Here is a 21,684-nt window from a genome sequence, read left to right as displayed (position 1 = left end):
CTCTATCTATCTCTATCTATATCTATCTATATCTATCTATATCTATCTATATCTATCTATATCTATCTATATCTATCTATATCTATCTATATCTATCTATATCTATCTATATCTATCTATATCTATCTATATCTATCTATCTATCTATCTATCTATCTATCTATCTATCTATCTATCTATCTATCTATCTATCTATCTATCTATCTATCTATCTATCTATCTATCTATCTATCTATCTATCTATCTATCTATCTATCTATCTATCTATCTATCTATCTATCTATCTATCTATCTATCTATCTATCTATCTATCTATCTATCAATCTATCAATCTATCAATCTATCAATCTATCAATCTATCAATCTATCAATCTATCTATCTATCTATCTATCTATCTATCTATCTATCTATCTATCTATCTATCTATCTATCTATCTATCTATCTATCTATCTATCTATCTATCTATCTATCTATCTATCTATCTATCTATCTATCTATCTATCTATCTATCTATCTATCTATCTATCTATCTATCTATCTATCTATCTATCTATCTATCTATCTATCTATCTATCTATCTATCTATCTATCTATCTATCTATCTATCTATCTATCTATCTATCTATCTATCTATCTATCTATCTATCTATCTATCTATCTATCTATCTATCTATCTATCTATCTATCTATCTATCTATCTATCTATCTATCTATCTATCTATCTATCTATCTATCTATCTATCTATCCATCTCTATCCATCTCTATCCATCTCTATCTATCTCTATCTATCTCTACCTATCTCTACCTATCTCTACCTATCTCTACCTATCTCTACCTATCTCTACCTATCTCTAACTATCTCTATCTATCTCTATCTACCTCTACCTCTATCTACATCTATCTTTATCTATCTCTATCTATCTCGATCTCTATCTCTATCTATATCTATCTCTATCTATATCTATCTCTACCTATCTATCTATCTCTATCTATTTCTATCTATCTCTCTCTATCTATCTCTATCTATCTCTATCTCTATTTATCTCTATCTCTATCTATCTCTATCTATATCTATCTATATCTATCTATCTCTATCTATCTCTATCTATCTCTATCTATATGTATCCATCTCTATCTATCTCTATCTATCTCTATCTATCTCTATCTATCTCTATCTATCTCTATCTATCTCTATCTATCTCTATCTATCTCTATCTATCTCTATCTATCTCTATCTATATCTATCTATATCTATCTATATCTATCTATATCTATCTATATCTATCTATATCTATCTATATCTATCTATCTATCAATCTATCTATCTATCTATCTATCTATCTATCTATCTATCTATCTATCTATCTATCTATCTATCTATCTATCTATCTATCTATCTATCTATCTATCTATCTATCTATCTATCTATCTATCTATCTATCTATCTATCTATCTATCTATCTATCTATCTATCTATCTATCTATCTATCTATCTATCTATCTATCTATCTATCTATCTATCTATCTATCTATCTATCTATCTATCTATCTATCTATCTATCTATCTATCTATCTATCTATCTATCTATCTATCTATCTATCTATCTATCTATCTATCTATCTATCTATCTATCTATCTATCTATCTATCTATCTATCTATCTATCTATCTATCTATCTATCTATCTATTAGCTTTCTATCCACTCATTGATAGAAGTTTTGCTTATTAAAAGCTTAACAATTTTACCATTTAATTTTCTTTTGACTTTCCTGATCTGAGCGCAGTTGGCATGACAAAACTATCAATCAATGAAAATTATTTCACGAAATGCACATATTAAACCATCAAAGTTATCCGCGAAACACAATTTTCTCAATCAGCACAGAGTAAACACAGACAATAGCCGCAATCGCTCCCTAGAACTACAGTCTCAAAAAAATCATTCATTGAAGACTGAGCTTTTATATTTTGATAAAAATCTGTATAAGTTATTACTGAATCAAATAGCTGCTCTCAAATAACCTTCATTTAGACTGACACACATTCACTTGAGCTTATCTCTTTGAATTAAAGTAAATAAAAGTCAATTTCACAGTGAGGAAGTCATTTTTGAGAGTGAGATAAGTCATGTGTGACCAAAAATTTAAGCACGCGAATGAACGAAAAAAAAACTCGCTCCACTAAGAGCGAAAAATGTCGTCACGCACGCACTTTAGTTGAAATTGCATGAACGAATGAACAAAAAGCAGATTTGAAGTGGTTGGGACGTCATATGGTTGTAACAAAAATCTTGACGACGAAATAAAAAAAAACAAGAGAAGGCCAATAATAGACCCAGCTATCGCTGTGCGGCTATTAAACAAAACCGACTAACGTCGGGCAAATCCGAGTAACATAACCGAGTAACGTCGCTCTCAAACAACCGGTCAGTAGCTTAATCGAATAGGCGTGAGGTGAGCGCGGGGGATCTTTGGTTGCACGACGGGGCCACATCCTTACGGCCGCCTGAACGATAAGCAATGGCGGGGATTGGGGAGGGTGAAGTGAGGGGCTGATGCAGAAGAGTGAAGTGGGGCTGGGGTGTAGGTGGTGGGGGTTCAACTCTTTCCAACTTCATACAATGAGTATCCGTCTCCAAAATTTCTCTGTGAATCGCATACTTGGAGACTGTTGAGCCGAAGGGCTATAATTGAACTTAATGCCTCCTGGGCGCTACCTGTTTATCCCGTTTTCGAGGGTGAAAAGTCAAATGGGTCAGATGAAAAATCGGTCAAGCAAAAAATCGCATAAAAACATAGCCAGTATAATACCGGAAACGTCTCGAAGAGTCGTGCTATGTAATTACTATTCTAACCTTACTTAAAATAAGAAATATCTCAGAAGAAAAAACGAAGAAACTAATAGCCTAATGGAACTGTATACATGGTTTTAAAAAGATCTTTAGTTTGAATAGGGAGAAGAGACTGTTATGGGATGGAAACTTCTCATAATTACCTTCTCACTTTGAGTATTACCAGAAGTTCCTAATTTCTATGTATTAGTACCTAAGCTACTGTTAAAGTCCAATGTTCGAAAACAGAATTCAACGTTCTAAAACAGAAATCATGTTCGAAGACATGTTCTAGTCATTACGAAACATGTTTGAAAACAAAAGTCAAAAGTTCAAGTCATGAACAAGCTTGCGTCCGCTAAAAAAAACCTGTTGAATCTCAAAACTCGTCGAGTCGCAAAAAGACCACAGGTCATTTCAAAGCCGAATGATGAGTCTTACCTTTTGCGCTAAATTATCAGTGCTTGTAGTGCAATTTATTGTGACAATGTGAGATGTCTCCTTTGAAACAATCAAATCTACGTCATAAAGAGAATTCATTGTAACTCGCCTCAAGCCATCTGTTGTCGACTTATCGTCAATTTCAATGTGCAGTTTGCTTCCATCTGGCTCAACAGAAACCAGAAAAACCTGGAACAAAGAATGCGGTCTTCGGACACAAAGTTCACATATATTAATATAGAAAATAGTATTATTGTATAGAGTAATATAGTATTACAGCATGGTAAAATGAGAGTTTGTTGGCATGCATTCACCAAAACCTAACTTGATACATCCAATGGCGTACGGGCATGCCTATAAGGCTATGATCACTTTTTAGCGGCTTTTACACATTGATAAACTTATAACGATAAAAAATGAACTCACTTTTTCCAGGTGCTAACAATTGCTGTCTTTGGAAAAACAATCTTTTCTGTTCACATGAGTGCGCACGAAAAAAAAATCGAACACAATTCTGTAACTCCGGGCAAAAGACACTTGATTAATACGTATAGTGCGGTAACAAACTATTATCAATGATAGAGTGGCCAAGGTTGAAAAATCTTCCTCACCGCGTTTAAATTGTTTGCATTCAATGCTTCTCTTGCCACATCTTCGCAATGTCCATCATCGTCATCTTGGTTTTTGACAACAACAACTGAATACCTCCATCTTTTGTCAACTGGATCTTCATTTAAATAGTGACTCCAGAATGGGTAATCGTGCTTGAAGTCAGTGGAATAATTTGTATCCACAAAGAGAGCCCCAGGGTAGGAGTTCCATACCCATCTAGGCAGTGGTTTTGGAGAGATCCGATCGAATAAGATCTAAAATGACAGAAATTAGAAAAACGCGCATCATGGTTTAAAAAACAGTTTTCTATATTTCTATATTATTTCATCGCAAATTAAAAATCAGTCCATCGCAAGAGAAAGTCAGACAATCGATTCGTTCTCAAAACAAACACAAAACAGCTGAACATAAAAGGGGTCAAGGAGAAATTCAACACACCTTGAAACATTAGATCACCCTAGTAGATTTCTGTGTTTAATCTGTTAAAAAAATTGAACTACAGTAAATATTGTTGGTTCAAAATTGTACGTTTACTATTATAAACATAAATAATTTTTGCAGTTAAAATTTACAGTAATATACATTTCTGATTTGCGTAATTTGAATGTGTTTCCTTATACTGATCAGCATAAAAATGTTTCTCCTTAAAATTTTTATAAATTTCAACAAACCATAGCCAACAACATCAAATCATTGGCGTCAATAAGACTATGGTACTATTTCCAAACCACTGATTAAAAATGTTTTTGTCAGCCTTTAAGCAAATGAATATAGTAGACTAGCCTTGAAAGTAGTTCTAAGGATGGTGTCCATGGATGAGAAGTAGGCATTGTAGATGAAGACAGCTTGTGCTCTCATTGCCAGCACTCTCTCACTCCCTATGTTACGGAGGTAAGAGGGAAGCTGAAACAACAGATTACCCACCATGAAAATTGGGTCTTTTTATTGAAAAGGGGTCGCTTGCTACAAATCATTCGACGCATTCAAGACGGAAAATAGAATAATTATACTTTGGTACGACTGAGAGTCAGTCAAAAAACTCAGAGCAAATCGAAAAGGATGCTGATCAGTGATATTTCATCCTGTTAAAACAGTTCTTTCAGAAATATAAGTTATTATCTCATACCAATATTTTATTGTGCAGTTGGTGGAGTTTTTCATTGTGCACTTCTGAAGTATTGGTTCAGTGCATTTAAACGCCTTCCATTCATCCTTGATCTGCAATGTTTTCGAGATGAAAACCAAAAACCGTTTTTACTTTGGAAAAAAATAAGAACCGACATTTCATAATAAACTTTGAAACGGAAACTAATTGCAATCAGTGAACACTAATGTCAGAGAAATCAAGCTCAGGCGACAGGCGGGGGGGGGGGTGATTGCAGACTCCTTAATCAATGGAGGTGAATCTCACTAAATAGAGAAAAGGCAAAAGTTTAAACTTGAACACTAAAAGCTTTGTGAAACTAAAATTACAAAGCCGCCCAAACAGGTTTTTGACTTAATTGTCCACCAAATGAGGAAGAGATAGAAAATTTTCAAAAAAATCACTTACTCTTCGAAAACAATTGGTGTATCCAACTAATAAATAGCTTTAAGCTCAAACCACTATACCAATTAAAAACACATTAGAGAGCTAATGATACCTGCCATTAAAGAGACTAAGAGTGAAGACAAACAACAAAATCAAATAAAAACAACAAGCATTACTTACGACCAAAGCTCATTGTCTATGCATTTAAAAAAATTAGTGAAAGGGTCAAAATAGCATCAGATAAAAACCAAACTAAATCAAATGACTTTTATTTCACCAGAAAAGAAATGGGATCTGCGTTATTCAGACCATTTAACAAGTAGATAGAAAACAAAAAAGCAATCTTAGAAAATACGTTTACACTTTTTGAAAACAATTAAGTTCCAAGTCATGAAAGCCATCAGCTATCAACTGAAATCATTGGATGGATAATTTTCTACAAAACCATTGAAACTTGTCAGTACTCAGAATGTCATACGACTACAGAAAACTAATAAGGCAAAAATCAGAAACTCAATTCAGTTTTGCAAGTGAACGGCGTCGAAGCCTGTAAAATTACAATCTATTCACTAAAAATGTTGAACATACTCAATATCTCCTTTTTTCAACGACATTAATGAAATATTCAACTTGACATTTATGAACCATTACTGTGATGATTGGAAAAGACAGCAAAGGAAAACCTCAAAGAAAGCAAATTGCCAAAAACAAATTGTGAAACAAATTAAACAAAAATTCGTAGAATCAACGCCAAAAATTATTGGATTTAAATTTATGGATTTTAAAAAATGACACGAAAACTACATTTTGATTTGATTGAAATGAATTCGACCCCTATCTTTACTCGGAATACGGTGAAAAGTGGCAGAAATAAGAATGTGGTAAATTAAAAAAAAACTTTCTTAAAAGAAAATTTTTACAACAATCAGACAAAACAACCGTGAGATTTCCAATAAGACATGTTGTCAGACTAAGTTAAAAGACTACAAATTAACAAAGAAAACATGTAAAACTCAAAATCTAACAAACAATTTCACGCAAACGGTGTTAAAGCCAAAAAATTATCAAAGAAAATAGATGCTTTTCACGGAAACTATCATGTTTGCTCATTTGCCTTTAATTGCACGCAATATCGAACAGTCAAAATTTGAGGTTTGATTTGAAATTATTCTGGTCTGTAACCAACATCAAACAAAACTTCAAAAGTATTCCAAAAAATAAATTAAAATTCCACAAGTAGACCAAAACCAGTCCTGCTCTTGCTGCTTCTTTATTAAAGCCAAGAATAATCCAAATGTAAACAAAGTCAATAAATCAATAGAAGATGAATTTGCTGTACTTATTGAGTTAATTTACTTAAAACCAGACCATTAAGTATCAACTGAAGACATTAAATATTTTCTTAATTAGCTCTCTGAAGACCAAATAAACCCCTTGATTGATCACATTCTCAAAAAAGACTACAAAAAGAACATTAATTGCCGGCAAAACAAGAATCTTTTAAAAGTTGAGGAAAACAATTTGTCGGGGCCATAAAAACCATGAACTTTACTAAAAACACAATATTTTATATTACACCTTGATTGGGCAAAAAGGAAACTCTTATTTTTCGAATTTTTAATTGAAAATAGATGTGCATGTAATTGGGATGAAAAAATTGCACAAAAAAGACATTTTAAAGGGATGGACCCAAATCGTTGCAAAAATCAACGATGAGACCAAAACTGGCGTTGATATCGCTTCCCGGCTGTAGAAAAATACAATAGCTCTAAAACATTGCTTTACAGTTTCTTTGGCGAACGTTCCTGCTTTGTTCATTAGGCTATTAGTTTATGCCACTAAACATAAACGAAAGGTAAAATTAAAACATAACCGACTAACGTCGGGCGAATTGCTCTCAAACGACCGGCGAGCGGTTGGCCTCGTCAATAGCTAGGTACGGTTAAGTGAGGCTAGCTTTAGCTTAATTGAAGGCGAGTTAAGTGAGCGCAGCGGGGGGGGGCACCGGGGGTCTGATGGGTTGCCAACAATGGGGGAAGTCAATCTCTAAGAACCGCCCTTCGCGCCATAAGTATAAGTCTCCAAAACAGATTCTGTGAATCGCATACTTGAAGACTAGTGAGCTGAAAGGCTCTATGAGCACTTAATGCCCGCTGGGCGCTACCTGTTTATCCCGTTTTTGAGGACGAAAAGTCAAAAGCGTCAAACGAAAAATCGGTCAAGCGAAAAATCGCATAAAAAAGACAGACAAGACTAATATAATTGCTACAAACTTCGTTTGAGAGCAATTAAAAAGATACGGAGAAAAGTTCGGAATTTCAATTCAAAAAGTTTTCACAGACACATCACTCTTAGACTTAGCTAGCAGTGGACTTTGAAAACAAAACTCAAAGGAAAACATGGAGAATAACTTCGAAAAATTGAAAAAGTGAAAACAGATCAAAGAGCCGCTCGATTCAATTCGACAACGCCACTCGATGCAATTTAATATCTTGTATTTGTACGAATGAAGAGGCCCGTAATCGGTCATTGAGTAGTTGCTTTCGCCATTTAAAAAATGGCAATTTAAATTCGACAGAATAAGAAGCTGTTCTCCCCTGAAAAAAATGAAACATTGAAAATTTTCGTGTTGCACAGACTTGGGACAAATGAAATTCCAGATGTTAGATCTCTCTAAAATTGAAAATGTTCGCTTAAATAAATGTTCGTATCATGAAGATGCCAAAAGAAGAGCCCAGCATAGAAGATTTGTGCTATAGAAGATTTGTTAGATATTTATTTGCCGAAAATTTTGAGTGGATTGAAATTCAAGATAACAAATAGATTTTATTGCAGCACCTGGTCGAAATCACTGATCAAAGAATAGATTCATATTGCTGTAAAATAGCCACGATAGACTTCCTTGACATTCATAGAATTTGAAAAGGACAAAAAAACTATAGATAAATAGACCACTTTTTATTCTTTAGAACTCCTTCAGTTAGATTCAGAGTGTAATTGTTGACACATGAGAAGAACTAGAGATTTGTTAAAATTAAAACTCCACGAGGAAATGTTCAACAATTATAATTCTCCAAATTTAAAGCATATTGTGCCAATGTTCAGATTCACTCCACTGATCTTCAATAAGTAAATATTGATAAAAATTAAAAGTTCATTAAATGAGTACTGAAGCCACTTTCTTGAGTGCACTAATTCAAAATTTCATCACGCAATTGACCTAAAACCTGACGCTAAAGTGAGGGACGTCACGCACATAGATTCAAATGTAGAGAAGTAGAAGTCACTGAAAGAAAAGTAGGCAGATGGTCACAAGAATCATTGATGGAGACAACGAAATAAAAAAACATAGCAGGACAAGTCCTGACGTACAATTCAAAGAATTTTCATTGACTAAACAGAAAAACCAGACCTAGAATGGACTAAGAGTGAATTGAGAAAACCATTTTTAAAAAAATCTGATAAAAAAATAAGAAAAAAAAAACAGAAAATCGATGTGAAAATGCCCCATGTGAACAAAAAAACACCAACGAGAAATGAAAATTTAATTCACACAAAAAACTAGGCCTAGAATGAGCTTTGAATGGATTGGGAAAACCATTTAGAAAAAAATCCGATCCAAAAAATCGAAAAAATAGTAAAAATCAGAGTGAAATTGCCGCATGTGAACAAAAAACCACTACCGAGAAACCGAATTTTTGTTCAAACACCATTTTCTCACTCTACTTTAAAATTAGAGCAAAAAAAATTCACGCAGCAAAACCACTCGCTTTTTCGCTCCATTTCCTGTTTCGGCGTGACCAAAATCACTACTCCAATTTGACTTCAAAAATCATGAAAATGTGTGAACAGATCTTAAAAAAAAACATAGCCGGAAGAATTCCGGAAACGACTCGAAGTGAAAATCTATTTAACCGCCATCCAACTACTCATCAGAAAAAACTTGCCTCCACTAATTTACGATTATCTCCAAACCAAACCATAAAACAAAAAAGTAAAAACAAAAAAATCAAATCTGTTAAACTCTGAAAAAAAAATCTGATCAAATTTTGTTATAAATCAAGATCCCGAAATAACTATTTTTGCCAAAATTACTTCATCAAAACAACTAGCGCTTACTAAAACCAATTAAGTGAATGTTTTAAAAATACTTGAGCCCAAATTATGAAAAAAAGCTCTTTAAAACAACTTGCACTAAAAAACTGGAAAAAGTTACAAACTTTTTATTACAAAATCATATAAAACCAAAGAAAAATTCTTTTCAGCGAATAGGGTATATAGATGCTCGCAAAACAATAGGCAAGTCATAATAGGCTAAGAAACTTGTCTAAAAACAGAAAAAAAAACGAAAGACTGCAAAAAAAACTAAGGAAAATAGTTCCAATTTTCGCCATTTTTTGTCATATTTCTCAACAAAATGATTCATATCCAAAATTGCCCATACTTATTACTAAACAACTAGAACAACTATTGTGAACACTAAACCTCCACAAATGCCATTAAAAAAATTAAGGAAGAATAGAAACGGCATTCAAAAAATTGAACAAAAAACTATTAAAAAAAAATGAAATTTTTTAATACTAGAAGAAAACATAAAGCCGAATAAGGTTCCTTTGCAATTAGAGCAATGAAAAACTCGCAATACAATGGGCAAGTTATAATAGGGTGTGTGAGACACTTGTGTAAGATCTAAAAAAAGAAAAACTGCAAAAAATGAGAAAAATGGTTTAAAATTTTCTCAATTTTTCTGTCACTTTTCCTAAGAAAAAAAAGATTTATACCAACAAAACTTTAATCAATTGGTATCTGACAATTCCTTAAGTAACAAGCTTCTATTCGAATCCCACTTAAAGCAGTAAAACAAAGAAACAGGTAACAAATCATTAAATTTCATCTAAAAATCAGCAAAACTGATCAAAAACCTCCAAATTAGCATTAAAATCAAATTAACTACTTGAAACCTTCAATTCTTATCAAAACAAACCTAAAACTAATACAATATTATAATCAAACCTCATAACCATCAAAAGTTGCAAAAAACTGCTTTTAAAAGCCGCACGTGAACAAAAAAATTTCGCTCGCTTAGAAAAAATTTTTTCACACATCAATTTCTCGCTCTCTCAAAACAGCGGTATGAACAAAAACCACTCTCTTTTCGCTCCGCTCTTCACTTTTGTTCAGCACCAAAATCACTCCAAATTTTTTCACGAGTTTTATTTCCCGCTTCAAAAATCACTCCGATAAATTGATTAAAAAAAAAAGGACTTCTCCAATACTCCTCTTCGAGTCGTAAAAAAGACAGCGCCCCAATACAATTCAAATTCTTTGAATTGTAAAAAGAACTATGATTGATGAGATCAATAATAGACTGCCTTTCGCTTCATGGCTATTAAAAAACACTAAGAATCCTGAAAATCACACTGAGAAATTGTGCTTGACATACTATTTTAGCTTTTTGTACGCTGGTCGAGCATCTACTAGAAATACTGCGGAAGAAATTTTCAGTCAAAAAGGTTAGAACAACAGAGCAACTCACAATGACAAAATGTCTATAACTTGAGCGTTTCTTTTTAAAATAGTTTAGGATAAGCTGATTCTGCCAAAAATTGTTAAACAACTTCAAACCTCAATAATTTCAAATGCTACTATCAATCTATATCTGTAAGTGAAGTATAACGCTTGACCTAAAATGGCTGGTCAAAAAGGCAAACCCTCTTAAGCCTATAGTTCCTTCAGCCAAAAAAGGTCGGTAGTAACAAAACGGCCGCTTGCTTAAACCATAACAGATGCCGCATATTAAAAATTGGTCCCAAAAACTTAGCCTCAATATGCATGTACTGCGGAAATTATAGCATCAAACTCTGCCTATAGCTGTAGTGATCAACATACCAGAGTGACAAGCCTCTCATCGGCTATAACAGCTAGCTTCTCCCATTGAATAACCTCACTGAACGGTAGCACCACATTGTTAGAGAGCACAACTGGAATGCAGCCTGACCTCATGACTTCTAACAAGCGAAAGGAGTCAGCCCTCCGCCCACGTGGCACAAAACAAAAGGTCGAATTCAGGAGCAGGGAGTCGTAATCAAACCTAAACAAACAAGAGTACAGTTTGCACTAAATGAGAAAATGATGACTTCATGCAGCTAACTCGAACTGTGTGATTTAGCAAGACGTTTATCTCGAAGTTAACAAGAGTAAAAGATTTTGTATACAGCAAAGGATCCCTTCTGTTTTGGACTGCTTTAGTGAGCATATTATGTTTTACCATACAGTAATGTCCAGTATAACTTGTGTGACCGAAACTGTTGGGCGAAGTGTTTCCAAAAATAATAGATCGAAAATCAAGATAATAGGAAACACATGAATCAGTCGCCTGAATTGAACCACAGACAAAATGAGGAAAAATCTTCGAAAAACTAGTCATTCCGTTTCCAAATATCTGAAAATTATATCTTGATTTTCTCCTCGCAGGGTTTCTATGAATAGTGATTCAAATTTTTCAAATGTAGACAACAAAAAACTTGAAACTAACCTAAGTATAATCAGATTCCATCATAACGAAGCCAATAGGTAAGCAAACGTTCTCAATTTAAAAAATAAGTTCGCACTAACTGTGGTCTGTGGTACTCTCTGATATTGGCCTCACACTGCTGCATTTCAATAGAGTTCAAGTGTTTCTTCCACTCGTCTCGGTTGTGTTCACATGTCACGAGGGACAGAATGTCCTTCTGGTTCGAAATTACTGGCAACAAGTCTCTCGTCTCTGATCCAATTCCTTGCACATATCTCTTCCCCTAGAAACGTTGCATAACTCTAATAAAATCTCGATTAAACGAAAGAATCTTCATAAATTTCTATAAAAAAGCCTATCGATATATCCTTAAGCGAATGAGCCATCATTTATTATTCTGCATAACTTGAACAAGGATGATCGCATTGTGCATTTGCACATAATGTTCCAACCCGTCAAATGCCAAGCAATTTTTCACCGAAAAGGAATGTATGTTTTCTGAAGACGAAGAAAAAATTATGGACGCCTGCGCACACCTTTATTTTTATTTCACCAGAAAAACTTTATTATTTGCACCGACTCAAATCTCGAAGAAATGGACAAAGTTTTGAATAACTTTCATTTGAAACAGTAACTAGAAGGAAGTTAAGATAAGACACTTTAAGAGCAAAATTTCCTCGAAATTGAAAAGATATTTTAAAAGAAACCAAATCAGCGAAAAAGTGATTAATTTAACAAACATATACCGAGTAAAGTCGTACAGGTGAATCCAGGGGCTGTAGCCTAGATAAACTTTATGGATGCAAAGAAATCCTACCAGGGAGGGAACCGAACGCCCAACACCAGGGCTCTTGACAGAAGCATTAAACACTCGGCTGTCAAGCCGTTGTGATCTCCTATCTTAAAATTGCTTTCATATTAGCAACAAACTTTTATTTCGGAATGAGGACAATTGGGATCACTCAAAAATGAAAAAAACAAGCTAGAGGTCAAAATCTTAGAACAAAAGTGCAAGAGACACGTCTACAAGAATTGCTTCAAACTTCATTGGAGAGCGATTAATAATAAAATCAATTCTTTAAAGTTTGGCAATGGCATATGCCACTTCTGTTGAGCATGAACAACTGACATCGATAGAGATTTACACACCAAATATTTTGTTAAAAAATGGTTTAAAAATGAAATTAATAATTAACGATGAGAGGAAACGGCGAAAAGAAACAAAGCAATTGTTTTAAACTTGAAATCTGTCCCGAGAAAAAGTGCAAAAATCGTTTCAGGTGTGGATTGTTTTTAAGGTCCATTTTATTTTTTTTTTTAAAAAAAATAAAGGTTCATAAAACACTAGAAAAAACCATTTTAATTATTACAAGAACTCTACAAACTATATAACCATTAGCAGTGCAGCACTCAGAAGAATAAGGAAATTAATTTCGATAAAAAATACATACGGTTGAACCGCCTCATTAAAATAATGAAATAGAGCCCAATTAAAAAAAATAGCTGGCTGATTGCCAGAAAAGAGCCGCAATAGCTTCGTAGATCTGCAGTCTCAAAAAAAACAGTAAAAAAGACAGACCAAAGAAAATCTCGTCTTTTCATTGAAGGCTGATATGTTATATTTTGATTTAAAATGTGTATACGTTTTTGCTGCCTCTATTTGCTGCTCTCAAATAACTTTCATTTAGAGTGACACACACCCATTTGACCTTATCTCTTTGAATTAAAGTAAATAAAAGTCAATTTCAAAGTGAGGAAGTCATTTTTGAGAGTGAGGTAAGTCAAATATGACCAAAACTTTAATCCCACGAATGAATAAAAAACTCGCTCCACTAAGAGCGAAAAATGACGCCACGTACGCAATTCAGTTGAAATGCATGAAATAATGAACAAAAAGCAGATTTGAAGTGGTTGTGACGTCATATGGTTGTAACAAAAATCGCGACGACGAAATAAAAAACCAAGAGAAGGCCAATACTAGCCCCAGCTATCTCTGTGCGGCTATTAATAAGGAAAAATCGTGGTCTATTTACCGAATAATGTGACCAATTTTTCATTTCCCTGTGGCTAAAACACGCACCTCCAGAAAGATTAAGCTATTCCGCCATGATAAAAAACTTTATTCTTAAACAACCGACTAACATCGGTAGAATTGCTCTCAAATAACCGGCGAGCGGATGCCTCCGACAGTCGCCATCTTGCGCTTAGGGACACTAGCATTAAGGGTGTGCATTAGCGGAGGAGGCTATGAAAACTGCCCTTGACACACCATGATTCTGTTTTGTCAACAGATTCGTTGAATTGTAATCTCAGAGACTAGTAGAGGTATGACACACCATGATTCTGTTTTGTCAACAAATTCGTTGAATTGTAATCTCAGAGACTAGTAGAGGTATAAAGAAGCTCCTCAACTTACCTGTTTATCCCGTATCGAGGACAAAAATTGGTCAAAAAAATTGCAAAGAAAAACGTTACTAACGTCGGGCAAACTGCTCTTAAACGACCAGTAGCTTGCCACAGTTTAGTGAGGCTACTTTTAGCTGAATCGAAGGGGTGTGAGGTGAGCGCAGCGGGGGTGCACGGGGGGGGCAATGGGGGGCGGGGAGCAACGGTTTGAATGGGGTCTTTGGCTGCACGGGGCCCTTACGGCCTGAACGATGTGCAGGAGTAGGGATTGGGGGTGGGTGATGTGGGGGGTGGGGTGGGGGTTTGGGGTCAATTTTTAAGAACAACCCTTCACATCATAAGTATAAGTCTCCCAAAACAGTTTGTGAAGAGACGCGGAGACTAGTGAGCTGAAAGGCTCGAAGAGAACTTGGATCTTTTCCGCTCCCCCCCAGTACGTTATGCTCCCCCCAATTACAGTGCCCGTGTCATTACATGGTAAATCATTTTGTAAAAATATTGCACGTGCTTCTGGTGGGTGCAAATAATATGCACCCACTAAGCTCGGGGGGGGGGGAACAAACGGAAAAGATCCGAGAACTTAATGCCCACTGGGCGCTAGCTGTTTATCCCGTTTTTGAGGACGAAAAGTCAAATGGGTCAGATGAAAAGTCGGTCAAACGAATAATCGCTTAAAAAGACCAACAGGACTAATATAATTGCTACAAACTTCGTTTGAGAGCAATTAAAGACCAAGTGCCAAAAAATGTCTACAAAATTCTTATGCGAGGAATTAGTAAATATAATTTTCTCAAGCCAACCTTACGAAATTGAACATAAACCGACAAATGTCGGAAGAATTGCTCTTGAACGACAGGCGAGGCAATTTAATTCATGGTCTAGTATAGATCAATGTTTCTTTATGGGTGCAAAAAATCCTCGACCCAACCAGGATTCAAACCACTGACCTCCCGCTCCCTGTCCAACCGCACTTACCACTGCGCTACGAGTCACTTAATTTTCCTATGCTGCAACTGATTTTATATTAGCAACAAGCTTTACTTGTGCACTAGAGATCACTCAAAAATGATGAACGAAAGCGCGAAAAAGTCACTTGAGAAGTCAAAGAATGTTCTAGAAGAAAAGCGCAAAATTGTCAAGCAAAAAATTTGCATAAAAAAAGACACACGTTTACAATAATTGCTGTGAACTGCGTTCAAGAGCAATTAAAAAGAGCTTAAGCAAATATGTATATAGTTCTCTAATAGAGAAATATAGCTACGATTAGTTAGAATTGCTGTTTTGCTACTCGATTAACACAAGAACTCGAGTATATATTGCGCATACCTTGAATGTTGCCAAGTATCTATCCTGTGTTGTGGATGACCGTCGCAGAAGAGTAACAGGCTTCGGGAGTAACTCATGTTTCAACACATTCACAAGTGGAAATGCAATGTCATAGCCAGCTCGGAAGTTCCTAAAAAAACATGCAAATCTTTTTTTAACTTTCGGTTCCATTCGAATGCAAGTCAATTGGGAAAAGGTACAGTAAGATCCATGGAATCCGAGGAATCGCTGTGATATCCTTTGGGAGCAACTAAAATGACATTCTAAAGCCAATAATAATATAAAACGCTGATCTTTTACTGAACAATATAAAAGCCTCTTCCCACATCGTCTCATAAGACCCTTTCCTTTGTTTCCATACAAATTTTGAATTCAAGGCACTTACTGATGTGTGACACTGCTTTTCATCAAGATTCCTCGCCCTACGTCGAAATCCACTTTCTCCGAATAATCCGGATAAGTACCCGAGAATAGATTGAAGAACACGTAATTTGTATCCAATTTTACCTTCATAAATTTTGCCGCTGACGAGAAATCAGGAATGACGGGTAATGTCGTTGGATTTAATATATCCCGATCCAGCACATCAATGTTAAATAACGTAAAGCAAGAATTAAAATCTTCATTTTTTGAAATTTCACCGATGAAAAACGGCAAATTCTTCACTGCTTGAACAAACCTCTTAAACTGCATAGATTGAAATTTGGCACTTCTTTCAAAGTTTTTGACAGATAAGGTAAGAGTTTGGCAATTTTTAACAGATAGACAATCTAAAGACGTACAATTTTCAGGTAAAATTGGTACAAATAATGGCTTGATAAACGGCCGATTATATTCCTGATCGATACCATTTCTGTGTTCGTTAGAACTTGATGTCGATTTGCCGGGATAATTAAGCAATCTGAGGAAAAGTATGACTAGGCTGATAAAAAGAAAAGCACAGCAGATGACAGAATATCGAACGAGGGTTTTCATGACAAAAATGCTAACACAATACAATCAACCTACAAAATTTGATCTGAAAAAAAATGTTAGCATTTCAGACGTTGAAAGTTCTATTAGTTACCGCGGAAAAGAAGCGCGGAGCAGCATTTTTTAATCTGAAGATTTGAATAATTTTCATCTAAAAGTGTGTAATACGGCGTTATCCGTACATCTAATGACATTTATCTCGACTAGATCAGATTCAAGCAATAGAAAACCAATTTTTAAATTCAAATACCTTCGATGGACCGCCTGGAAAAAAGGCTCGCTGTAGATTGTGAACTGAAAGATTGAAAAATTGCAGCTGTCAAAGATGTTAAGTTCTAATTGTACACTTCTATGATTTTTGTTTGAGATTAGAATTTATTTGAAGACCAAAGGAAGTTCTATTATATATAAAGTTCTATTTTCATACAAAAATCGGGCTAACTTAGAATCATTGGGGGGCAACCAACTGTTCATTTTTCTATTGTCTGAAACTTAGATTAATAGCATCATTGCCTTCAAGGAGGGCAGATCACAATTTCAGCAACCTGTTCTTAACTTGTTTCATTTTGTTGTCTTTTGACTGTAGTTATTTCAAAAAAAAAAATGAAGTTGACAGCTTACAAAATAGAAGCGGCAAAAAAGACCACGCCAGGCTGCTATCTGCTGTCTTTGCAATCTTGGTAATAATTCGCGATTAAAAAATCAGTCGAAAAAAAATTAACAACGATTGGTCCAATCAAAACCAAAACTAACCAAATCTCAGTAACAAACACACAAAAAGCTTAATCAAATCGTAGAAGTTGGTTTGGTCAAAGCAAGACCGCAATAGAGGAATAAAAAAAGAACGACATCGACAAATTTGTTGATTTCGAAAGTTTCGCAAAGTAAATATTCGTCTTAATATTTCAGAAACACGACAAATCATCAAGACAGTCAATGCCATTTAACAATATTAAAACGCTCGCACATCCTATTTAGATTCTATAAGAATTTTCCATCAAGAAAATAAAATAAAACGAACTAACTGATATCGGAGGAATTGGTCTCAAGAGACAATCGGTGGGGTGGGGCAATTGTGGCAGGTAGCCTGCTTCAGCCATGTGACTTCAATATGCGGCTGAAAAGTATACCTCTGGAACTAATTTTAGAATAGACTAAGCTTAAAGCGAAAAACAAGGAAACAATTCGGTCGCACTTCTCATTTGACTTTCTTTTAGTAGTTAACTTCAGTTCATCTGTATAAAATTCTGAATGGAGCAGCTTAGATCACTTAAAAATTAATACGTCAATCACTTAAAAATTAATACGTCAAGCATTGAAAAGTCAAATACTCATAGAAAACACTGTTCAAAAAGTTACATAACCACAACAGGACTACTACAGCTATTACAAATGGCAGAGGGGAAATCTAGCAACACAAAAGACATTTAAACACTAGAAACTAAAATAGTTTTTTATAAATCGCCCATTTCCCTACAATTGAGCAGAATTACAATTGTTTGATCTCATTTCTGCAGATGATTTAATTTTCTGCAGTAAAGATTGACGGATTAGTGTTATGGTCACACATTTTCAACTCTAATGGCTTGTTGTTAAAGAACTAAGTCATTAACATTTTATTCACAGAAGTTTTTGCTGTATATAGCATTATCAGGTAAAGTAACTTAAAGTTATTCAATCTACAATTGAAACGATTTCAATTCAAAGATAAAACAAACAAAGAGGCTCGTTAATGTGCCTCCGCACATGATGTTCCGACCCGCGCTCATCTACATTTTATTTTTGACAATCAAAAATAGATGTTTGAGTTTTAAAAAATTTTTACACAACCAAACAAATAATTGAATTAAATAATGCCATGCCTCATTATAATGAGATCTACATTGAAAAAACTACGAGAAAGAAAAACAACAAAAAAAGCAAAAATTTCACGGCAAAAACTCAATATCTAAATTTAAAGCACCTAGTAACAACGTCAACTTACAATCAAACAAAACCCTAACTACACAAATTTAATTTTTCCTAACTAAACAGCAGATGGGACTTTTCCTTGATGAGACTAGGTAACAGGTGGACAAAAAGAAGAAATATTGAGCGAAAATCAAAAACCAATCAATTTTTAAACCAATTAATTTCGAGTCAAAAAATCATTAGATTTTAACGAATTATTTCTAGATAAATTTACTAAAAAGTCATAATGAAACCAAAAGGATCGGTCTTTGATTAAACTAAGCCATTGGAACGGACTAAAGATGCAGAAAAACTCAAAAAACTACGAATAATAAATTACAAACATTGCGAAAACACAAATTAGTGAAGACATTAAAATCATTAGCTTTAATCAGAATATTGTATTTTTGTTTCAATTTCTTTTTATACTAATTCAACTAAAATTATACTGAATGAATAAAGAAGTTCAATTCAGCCCCATTTGAAAGTCATTGGGATCTTTTATTAAGCGATTGTACTAAAGGAGGAGAAAAAGACAAATACACACCAAATATTTTTTTAATAAAACGCATATTGTCCAACAAATAAAACATCAGTTAGGTAATAAAATCAGTAAACATGTTATTTTTTTGAAAAAAAACAGGGAATTTTAAGGGACCTCTCAATGGTGAGAGTAAAATACAACTTGACGAAAAGAACAGCAGAAAATGAAAAAATTGAAAAATCCTTAAAACCTTACAAATGTATAAAATTATAACCTTTCAGACTATTCGCTATAAACTGACTGCTTCGGGTAAAATTTTTAATCCATCCTCAGTTACAAGCCTAGAGACCGATCAGCATTTTACGGCTAACTAAAGAACAAAAAACAGGCTATTACTGCAAAAAAAAATTGAGCGAGAAGTGTCGAAGCCATTAAAAAATAAACGTTTCAGTAAAAACTTTTCTACTTTCAATAAACGTTAACAGCAATGTGATTCTTTTTTAAAACAACTTGAATCCAATGAATCAACAGACATGAACAAATACATTAAAACAGCAATATTTTTTGAGAAAACACGTAGTATTCATGCCATTAAATTCAATAGCTTTCAACGGAAGCTAATAATAGCAAATAGATATGCCTCGATGAGACGACAGGAATGTTTGTCCCTCATAACTCATCAATAAGACATTACAAAAAGTCATTGAATACTAAAACAACAACAAACACAGGCAAAATCCAAAAAATAAGAAAAGTGCGAGAAGAAAGTGTCGAAACCATAAGCTTTTCTTTGAAATTTTAATGTATGATCGATTGAACGTCTCTTCTAAGCCCATGAAACTATCAATATTCAAAAAATGTGTTAAGATTCCAAAAAGAACCAAAACTACGAAAAAGATCAAAAATAAAAAAAAATTATGAAAACTCGCGCATCGAAGTCTTAACACCAATAGTTAGAACGTAAAACGCTAACTAGATTAATTCTGGTTGGAATACAAATGAAGGTTCCGGTCATTAAATTCAATAGCTTTCAACGAAGTCAATAAATAAGCTCAGTTATCCCTCGATTGCAGGAAAAGGATATTTCTCATGCATGAGTATTCAATAAGAAATCAAAATAAGTCTTATCGCTATGGAAACAACAACAAATACAGGCAAAAACCAAAAATTCAGTGGAAAAGTGCGTGAAGAAAGTGTCGAAGCAATTTAAATCATAAGTTTTTCTCTGGAAACATTATCAATGATGCGTGGAACATCTTCTCTCAGCCAATGTGAGATACCAATATCAGGATAATGTGATAAAATATCAAGAGAGACCAATAATACGAAAATATCCAAAAAATTTGAAGTTTGAAATCTTGTGGCTTAGTCATATAACAAATAGTAAGAAGATAAAGCCGCTAACCAGATTCATTTTGGTTGCAGTAGAAAGGATGGGGGTCCTGTCGGTACTGAGACTAACTCACAATTCACGAAAAAAGGTTTGACCGGGTTAATGTTAATAAAAAAAAGTTCTCGAAAAATCAGATTTACAGTCTTGACAGTTATTAGTTGTCCACTCAATGCTCTGGATAGGTTCAGTTAATGCTCGTACCTATTGAAACCTATTGCACATTTAGTCAACGAGTCTATGCCATAGGACTCCAAAAATTAGTAAAACCGCAAAGAAAATCAAAATTTCATTTAAAATTACAAAAGCTCAAAGTCGAAGCCAAAAAAAACACGAGCGATCCCTTGAAAACAAACTTTTGTTCATTGGGCTTCATTAGACTGTAAATCAGGTTTGTCGTTAACGGAACCTCAGTATGAAAAGTGACTAGTCTCTAGTTGACTTAAGACAAAAATACAAAATTTTTCCAAAAAAAAGAGCTCTCAAATAGAATTCGATTTTTTTTATAGTTAACTTCCCTAATAGACCAGAACTAGTCTTTTTATCGCCTTTCGTCTATTAGGAACTCAAAATTGATTCTTTTTGTGGCGTGAAATGTAATTTTGAATCAGCCTTTTTATAAAAAAATATCTTAATTTGAAAAATTGCACTAAAAGTGAACAAAATCATGTCAAATATCACGTGTTCACACAAAATATCAATCCTCGATAACTCCTCGAAAAAAAACAAAATTCAAAAAAATCTTTTTCGAATTCTGTGCTGGACAAGCTTTTTTAGGATACCACTCACATTTCTCTACGATGAATATATCGATCGGCCAAAATTGTCTGAACAAAAAAACCCATTTGAGTATATAGTTCCTCCCCCCACAAATGGGGTCAGAACAAACAATAAGTTTATTGGAAAATTGTTTCTTCGTTCAAACCACAATTTTGTTTAATTCGGTTCTCGTTACGTCTGCAACTATTTATTAATGATCCTGTCATTTAGATTTGTCAAATAGGTTATGAATTTCTCCTGTTTGCATTCAAATTGCAAATAAGTGTGGCTTAAAAAGTTCCTCAAGACCGAGTCATCGGCCAGCTGCAGCAGAAAATAGATACAGAAAAATTACTTATTGCTCAGAACTGATTTTCTCAGAAATAAGAAATTAACGGAACCTGTTACTTTTTTTTAACTTCTTTCATTTTTAGCGATTTTTGAATGAGGTCACTCAAAAACAAA

General features: G+C 34.2%; 2 protein-coding genes across 2 annotated transcripts in view; one reads left to right on the top strand and one right to left on the bottom strand.

Annotated features, from left to right (window-relative positions):
* The window catches only part of LOC142348580 (exostosin-1c-like), a 22,377-nt gene extending 5,692 nt beyond the window's left edge, over positions 1-16,685 (bottom strand). The window contains exons 1-7 of the mRNA XM_075399973.1: positions 16,050-16,685; positions 15,665-15,794; positions 12,034-12,215; positions 11,308-11,509; positions 4,671-4,790; positions 3,887-4,141; positions 3,276-3,464 (exon numbers count right to left, since the gene is read on the bottom strand). Of these exons, the coding sequence (XP_075256088.1) occupies positions 3,276-3,464; positions 3,887-4,141; positions 4,671-4,790; positions 11,308-11,509; positions 12,034-12,215; positions 15,665-15,794; positions 16,050-16,639 (1,668 nt within the window). The 5' untranslated portion in view covers positions 16,640-16,685. The remainder of the gene's footprint in view (positions 1-3,275; positions 3,465-3,886; positions 4,142-4,670; positions 4,791-11,307; positions 11,510-12,033; positions 12,216-15,664; positions 15,795-16,049) is intronic.
* LOC142348157 (serine palmitoyltransferase 1-like) overlaps positions 1-21,684 on the top strand; it is a 467,259-nt gene that overhangs the window by 303,142 nt on the left and 142,433 nt on the right. The gene's annotated exons all lie outside the window — the stretch shown is intronic.

This window comes from Convolutriloba macropyga, chromosome 10 (genome assembly GCF_964194025.1).
Source record: "Convolutriloba macropyga chromosome 10, txConMacr16.3, whole genome shotgun sequence".
Lineage (NCBI taxonomy): Eukaryota > Metazoa > Xenacoelomorpha > Acoela > Convolutidae > Convolutriloba > Convolutriloba macropyga.
The sequence above is the reverse complement of the archived record's forward strand: the minus strand, read 5'-3'. Positions and strand labels throughout refer to the sequence as shown.